Raw genomic sequence first — 7,943 nt, 5'->3', positions numbered from 1 at the left:
CACTCGGTCTGAGGCGGAATTCGAGCCGGAAGACCTAACTGCCGGGTCTATAGAGGAGAGGCTGAACAACTCTGTTGCGGCAATAAGAGCGGTTGGGAAGATGTCCAAAGGCCTGAAGGGCACCGCCCAGAAGACCCTCAAGGATGCGGCAGCCTCAATTGAAGACTTAGCACACGAGCTAATGGAGAGATGTACCTCCAGCGAGACGCGCCGCTTGCAGGCGGAGAACGCTCGCCTAAAACAGGAGATGGCTGACCTTCGTCAAGAGTTAGACGAGATTCGAACGGAGGTCTACAAGTCGAAGCGCTCAGCTCAGCCTGAGACTGAAGCGCCGCGGGACACGCCAGCACTGGAGAAACAGCTGACGAGTCTCCTTAAAGAAGAACTCGGTCGATTCAGGGAAGAGGTCCTTACGAAAGTAAACTTTTTGGAGGGGAAAGTCCTCAGACCCACATTGGCCTCTGACCGGGGCAGCAAAGGTAGAGCTCCAACTATGGCCACGTTTGCCGAGAAGACAGCGGCCAGGCCGACTTTGGCAGAGACTCCTGTGGAACAGGTATCGCAGGCGGTCGACATCCCGCCCTCTCAGCCGAGTACAAGCACAGCCCCAGCTAAAACCAAGAAGGCTAAAAGGAAGAACGCCAAGTCTTCCAAGACTGCACCTGATGCGGCCGCGGCAGCTGCCCCACAGCAAGCGGAAGAGGGTGCCTGGCAAACTGTGGGTCAAAAGAAGTCCCAAAAGAAGGCCACTAGAAAAGAGGCCCAGAAGAAGAAACGGCAGGAAGCCAGGCTTCGCCCGCCCCGGTCAGCAGCGGTTGTTTTGACCCTGCAGCCGCACGCTTCTCAAAATGGCGTGACATATGAGGAGGTGTTGGGTCGAGCAAAAAGTCAGGTGGATACTGTGAGCTTGGGTATCGAGGGCATGCGGTGCAAGGTCACGGCCACTGGTGCCCGCCTCTTGCAGGTGCCCGGCAGTTCTAGTGGCCCCCTAGCCGACGCCTTGGCCGACAAGCTGAGGCAAGCCCTGAATCCGGAGGAAGTGAAGGTCTCCAGACCTGTAAAGCGGGTAGACCTGCGAATATCTGGCCTGGATGATTCCGTGACTAGGGAAGAGCTGACAGCAGCACTGGCCAAGGCTGGAGCTTGCTCTGAGCTGGACCTTAAAGTAGGCGAGATTCGTCGTGCACCGCGTGGTATGGGGACCTCGATTGTAGCGTGCCCGGTGACTGTGGCTAAAAAGCTGGAGGATGGCCGTCGGCTCCTAGTTGGCTGGGTGTCTGCCAGTGTTAAGCTGTTAAAGCAAAGGCCGATGCGCTGCTACAGATGCATCACGGGTGAGCATGTGGCGACGCAATGCAATTCTGCGGTAGACTGTAGTGGCCTCTGTTTCCGATGTGGCAAACGAGGCCACGAGGCCAGGACGTGTTCTGCGGCGCCCCATTGCCCCGTATGCGCGGAGGCCAATAAGCCCGCCGATCATGCAATCGGCAGTAAACTATGTAAGGCAGCCAATAAGAAGACGGGCAAGACACCCAAAAAGGCCCCAGCCTCTCGGCCTAAAATACCCCCCACCGAATCGTCACAAGGTGTGGAACCTTTTGAGATGGAATGTCCATAATGTCTCAAAGTACGACATTCTTGCAGTGCAACATCAACCACTCTGCCAGAGCACAAGACCTTCTGTGTCAGAGCATGGCGGAGTGGGGTGTCAAAGTGGCGATAGTTGCGGAGCCATACTTTGTTCCGCCTCGTGACGATTGGGTGGGGGATGCTAGCTGCTCGGTGGCCATCATCTCGTCGCCTTCCTCAGGCTCGCAATTCCCTGAAAACATCACCAGGGACGACGGGTTTGTTGCAGCGCGGATAGGGGATTGCGTAGTGGTCGGCGTGTATTTTTCGCCCAACAGGGCTCTAGCCGACTATGAGGCATTTCTCATACGTTTAGGATCTGTCGTGATCAGCAGCCATCCTCGCCCCGTGATCGTGGCCGGGGACTTCAACGCCAAGTCCTTGGCGTGGGGCTCCCCGGTTGCGGACGCGAGAGGCGAGCTAGTTGAGGAGTGGGCGTTGCAACTCGGTCTCACACTCATGAACCGGGGAACGACCCACACTTGTATTCGACAAAGGGGTGGCTCAATTGTTGATCTAACGTTCGCCAGCCCCTCCCTATCTCGACGAATTGCGGACTGGCGGGTTGTTGAGGAGGTGGAGACGCTCTCTGACCACCGGTATATTCGGTTCAGTGTCTCCGCCCAGACCTCCGGCCAGCCAGCTACGCCTACCGGACTTGACGTAAGCAGCCCCCGTTGGGCCATAAAACGGATCGACAAGGAGCTGCTAAAGGAAGTGACGATAGTACAGGCCTGGGCGTCGGCACCTCCCGCTGAGCCTATAAACGTGGATGAGGAGGCGGAATGGTTTAGGGACACGTTAACCGCTGTGTGCGACGCGGCGATGCCCAGAGTACGGAGAGCACCGTCCCGACGGCAAGTATACTGGTGGTCCCAAGAGATTGCCCAACTCCGGCGAAGGTGCATATTTCGTCGCCGCCTCTATGCTCGTCATAGGAGAAGACGTCGCCGCACCGCAGATACAGCTGCTCGCGAGGCGGAACTCTACGAGGAGTATAGAGCGGCAAAGGAAGAACTCCAGGTGGCCATTCGCACTGCCAAAGACAGGGCGCGAGAAGAGCTATTGGCGACTCTGGACAGAGATCCGTGGGGGCGCCCCTACCTGTTGGTGCGGGGGAAACTTCGCCCATGGGCTCCTCCCCTAACCCAGAGTATGCCGCCACAACTGGTGAACGACGTGGTGAGTGCCCTATTCCCGGCGGGTCGATCTGATTTTGTGCCACCGGCAATGCGGTTAAACGACCTAAATGAAGAGATTGGCACTGTTCCCCCCGTCTCCGAAGAGGAACTGGAAGTCGCGATAGGCAGGATGAAGAGGAAGAACACGGCCCCGGGTCCGGATGGTATCCCGGGTGTTGCGCTCGTGCTGGCCCTCGGGACTCTTGGGACCCGATTCCGTCAGCTCCTCACAGCCTGCCTAGAGCAGGGACGGTTTCCTATTAGGTGGAAGATGGGGAAACTGGTGCTCCTACGAAAAGAGGGTCGCCCGGCAGAGTCCCCCTCGGCCTATAGGCCAGTTGTACTGCTTGATGAGGTGGACAAAATGTTGGAAAAGGTGATTGCAGATCGAATCGTCGAGCATTTGAGCAGGGTGGGACCGGATCTTGCCGAGAACCAATTTGGCTTTCGCCGCTGTCGGTCGACGATAGACGCTATTTCTGGTGTCCAACGTTTGGCCAGTGAAGCGACGTCCCGGGGTGAGGTGGTGCTGGCGGTGTCTTTAGACATTGCAAACGCCTTCAACACCTTGCCCTGGGCTACCATAAGGGAGGCGCTGAAATACCATGGTGTGCCGGCATATCTTCGCCGAATTATAGACGCATACCTCAGTGACAGAGCGGTAGTCTACCCGGGCCTCAACGGCCCTGAACAGAGGCAAATGTCGTGTGGTGTTCCACAGGGGTCGGTCCTCGGACCGCTCCTGTGGAACATCGGCTACGACTGGGTCCTGCGCGGGACCGTACTTCCTGGTGTCGCGCTACATTGTTATGCCGACGACACCCTAGTCACCGTGCGGGCCAAATCGTATAGGCAGGCTGCTATGGTGGCCACTGCCGGAGTCGCTCAAATCGTAGGCCGAATAAGACGGCTGGGACTGGAGGTGGCCCTCCGCAAGTCGGAAGCCCTACTTTTTCATGGTCCCCGAGCGGCACCGACCTCTGACGCCCATATTATTGTGGGAGGGGTCCGTATCGACGTCGGGTCGACTCTCAAGTACCTCGGTTTAGTCCTTGACAGCCGATGGGATTTCAGGCGCCACTTTGATCTTTTGGCGCCCAAACTCACCAAGACGGCGGCTGCGATGTCCCGCCTCCTGCCAAACCTGGGCGGACCAAGCGTCGCATGTAGGAACCTATTTACGGGAGTAGTGAGATCGATGGCGATGTACGGTGCACCGATCTGGGGACCGAGTCTATCTGCCCGGAACGCGGCTGTTTTGCAAAGACCACAACGTCTGATGGCCATACGAGTCATTCGCGGTTATTGCACAGTGTCGGGTGAAACAGCATGCGCCCTGGCGGGTACACCGCCCTGGAGTTTAGAGGCTAAAGCCCTCGCCCAGTTGTATACCTGGCGGCAGCAGATGTTGCAACAGGGTCAACCACAAGCACCGTCGGAGGTAAACGGGCAGAGGATGAGGTTGCGCAGCGTGACCATCGAGGAGTGGGACGAGAAACTGGCCCAGCCCAGCGCCGGGCAATACACCATCTCGGCCCTCCGTCCAGTACTGGCGGAGTGGGTAAATAGACGGCACGGCAGTCTCTCCTATAGACTGACACAGGTACTCTCGGGGCATGGCTGCTTCGGGAAGTACCTGTGTCGGATCGGCCGGGAGGAAAACGAGAGCTGCCATCACTGTGATGCCGAAACAGACACAGCTGCCCATACTTTGGCCGTTTGTCCGGCGTGGGAAGAAGAGCGGCAAAACACCGTCGCAACACTGGGCGTACAAGACCTCGAGCTGTCAACGGTGCTCGATAAAATGGTCGAAAGTGAAGCTGCTTGGCAGGCCGTCGCAGAGTTTTGTGAGGCTGTCATGGAGACCAAGGAGGAAGCGGAAAGAGTGAGAGAGGCGACGAGTACTGTACCATCTCGCCGAGCACGTAATGTGCGCCGTAGGAGGCGCGCAAATATGGACCTTAGACCACCATAAGGTCCGGCCTGCGGGCGCCGGACGGGGCAGTCCGACGCCTGATCAGCCACAGGCCAAGAAGGCGCGGGAGCACTGGTGTCCGGTGCGACCGCCCAACGAGACGGATGAGGAGTAAAGCTCCTAAATTGAAGAGGTCCGCGATGGTGGACAAAAGCTTTGCCGAGGCCGCGTTGTGCATGCGCGAGCGATCCCGCAGCCTCGGCCCGAAAGCCGAGAAGGACACCGTGTGGTTTTTAGTCCGTGCAAGTCGGACATACCCTGGCGCTATGCCCCGGCGCCGGGCACGCGGAGGCGTTTTCCACACGAGAAAAAAAAAAAAAAAAAAAAAAAAAAAAAAAAAAGGTTAGGTTAGGTTAGGTTTCCGCTGGGGAGGAAACGGACGGGAGTGGCCTCGCTGTGGGCCAAGGGAGGATGGGGAGCCTGATGGGAAGTGCGGGCTCCATCACCTCGCTGTCGGAGTCGGTGCTGGGCAACAAGCGCCTCTATTCTGAGGTGGCGACTGGTTCCGGCACCGACACTGAGGTCGGTGTGCCACGGGCACAATCAGTGGCGAAGAGGGGCAAGGCTCGGGGTGCCTCGCACCTGACGAGGGCCCGGGCTGAAGCGAGGAGGAGTCAAGAGGAGGATGCCGAGGCTTCCTTCTCGGCCTCTCTAGGGGCTCGGGCTTTCCGGAGGGGAGGACCCCCGAATGGTGGGGACGATGATGTGGTGGTGGCCCCCATTGATGCGCGGGACTTTGGGGCCATGGGTGCTGATGGACTCATGGCCACTGCGGTGGAGAGGCTGGGTATAATAACCAGCCTCGTCGGGAAGACTGCCGCCCTCAAGGGGGGCTTCAACTCCAAAATTATGCGGGCCTCCTCGGATATCAGGGATATCGTGGACACCCTGGTGGCGCGCAGCGAGTCGGACGAAGTTCGACGCCTTAAGGCCGATAATGGTCGCCTCCAAAGGGAGGTGGCCATTATGAAGGCTGAGGTCGCTGCGCTCCGCCGGGGGTTCGAGGAGGCCCGCCGTGAGGCTGCTCAGGCTGCGCGGACGGTACAGCGGCAGGCAGCTCCAGTGGAGGATGAGCTGGAGCAGAGGATGGCCAGATTAATTGATGGCCGTCTGGCAGCGCTAGGACTGGCTGGATGTCCTCGGAGTGCCACTCGTCCACCTCTGGCGGGTGACAACTCCGAGGTGGCGAGGGCTGCAAGGACGGCCATTGAGGAGGCCTCCGGTCTGGGTCCGGCGCCGCGGCTTGAGCAGCCGGTGGAGTTGGAGGTTCGGGCCCCTGCACGCCCGGCCTCTGAGAGGCGGGGTTGTAAGGGGGTAGGTGCTGGGGGAGTGACAGAGTGGGGGCCCTTCGGGCCGTCGACCTCAACAGCTGTGGTCGACGAATGCCCGGAGCTCCCCTGGGTCGAAGTCCGGGGGAGGAGGGGGAAGGGGAAGGGCGTGGGAAAGAAGTCCCAGCCCAAACCTGCGGAGCGACCGGCGGCGGCCCCAACAAAGGCCACTGTAACGGCGCCCAAGGCACCCCCCAGGGCGGCGCCAGCGAGGGCGGCCAAGCTGTCGGCCCCTAGCTCCTCGGCTGTAATTCTCAAGTTACAGCCGGAGGCAGCGCAAAAAGGGGCCACATACAGCTCCGCCCTCCTCAAGGCCGAGCAGGCGGTGAGCCTGGAGGGGCTAGGAATCGGCTCGCTTCGGATTCGCCCGAGTGCGACCGGGGCGAGGCTAATCGAGGTCTCTGGCCCTTCCAACTCAGACAAGGCAGATGCGCTTGCATCGGCCTTGAAGGCGGCCCTTTCCGGCGTCGCGGACGTTTCCAGGCCCGTCAAAACCGCGGACTTCCGCGTGACGGGCCTGAATGATGCGGCAACGGCGCAGCGGATAAAGGCTGCGGTCGCGCAAGCCGGGAACTGCACGGAGGACCAGGTCTGGGTGGGTGAAATCCGCTCAGACTGGCGGGGCTCTGGCTCTGCCCTGATGCGCTGCCCGGTCACGACGGCTAAAAAGCTGATCGAGGCGGGCAGCCTCACGGTAGGCTGGAGTCGAGTGCAGCTCCGGCACCTGGAGGCGCGCCCCATGCACTGCTACAAGTGCATGGGGAAGGGGCACACCGCATCGCTGTGCCCCTCGCAGACGGACCGCAGCCGGCTCTGCTATAGGTGCGGGGAGGCAGGGCATTTGTCCGCCTCCTGCACAGCGGAGCCCCGCTGCGCGGTATGCCGCGACGCCGGCAAGCCGGCGGGCCACGTGATGGGGGGTAGGGCCTGCAACCCACCCCCGATCCGAGGGAAAGGGCCGTCCCCTCCTCCGCGCGAGGGAAGGCAAGGGGAGGCGCCAGTCGGCCAAATGGAGGAGTGATGGGGGTCACCTTCCTCCAGGCCAACCTCAACCACTCCGCTAGGGCGCAGGATCTCCTCCTGCAATCCATGGCGGAGTGGGATCTGGATGTCGCGGTGGTCGCGGAGCCGTACGCGGTTCCCTCCCTGCCCCACTGGGCGGGGGATCTGGATGGCCTCGTGGCCATCGTGGCTAGGCCTGGTGCCGCCCCTCCCCTCGCGATTAAGAAGAGAGGGAACGGCTTTGTGGTGGCGGTTCGGGGAGAGTACGCCATAATTGGTGTTTACTTCTCCCCGAACCGGGATTTGCCGGCCCTGGAGCGGTTCTTGGATGCTCTGGGGCCGGAAATAAGGCGGTTAGCGCCCCTAAAGGTCTTCGTGGCCGGTGACTTCAACGCCAAATCAACGGCGTGGGGGAACCCGGCCACGGAGCCCAAGGGGCGAAAGGTGGAAGAGTGGGCGCTGGCCGCGGGGCTGTCTCTCCTAAACAGGGGGACAGCCCACACGTGCGTGCGACGGACGGGCGGATCGGTGGTGGACCTGACGTTCGCCACCCCCTCCGCCGCGCGCTCCGTGTCGGACTGGAGGGTGGAAGGGGGGGTGGAGACACTCTCGGACCACTTGTATATTCGGTTCGAGGTGTCGGCCGCCCCCCAATGTCAGGCGGCATCATCGTCCCGGGTGCGCAGCCGGTTCCCGCGCTGGGCCCTTACGCGGCTTGACCGGGAGCTGGCGGAAGAGGCGGCCATCGTCGGCCGCTGGAGCCTCCCGCCTCTAGACGGAATGGGGGTGGACGACGCGGCTGACCGTCTCGGCGACGCTTTCACAGCG

General features: G+C 60.9%; 1 protein-coding gene across 1 annotated transcript; it reads left to right on the top strand.

Moving 5' to 3' along the window:
• The first annotated feature begins 5,196 nt into the window (after positions 1-5,196).
• On the top strand, positions 5,197-7,134 carry LOC128683943 (rootletin-like). The gene has a single exon (XM_053770059.1). The coding sequence runs from the start codon at positions 5,197-5,199 to the stop codon at positions 7,132-7,134; it is 1,938 nt and encodes a 645-aa protein (XP_053626034.1).
• The last annotated feature ends 809 nt before the right edge of the window (positions 7,135-7,943 follow it).

Source organism: Plodia interpunctella, chromosome 3 (assembly GCF_027563975.2).
Source record: "Plodia interpunctella isolate USDA-ARS_2022_Savannah chromosome 3, ilPloInte3.2, whole genome shotgun sequence".
In the NCBI taxonomy this organism is placed as follows: Eukaryota; Metazoa; Arthropoda; class Insecta; order Lepidoptera; family Pyralidae; genus Plodia; species Plodia interpunctella.
Note: the sequence above shows the minus strand (reverse complement) of the source record. Positions and strands in the feature narration are given on the sequence as shown.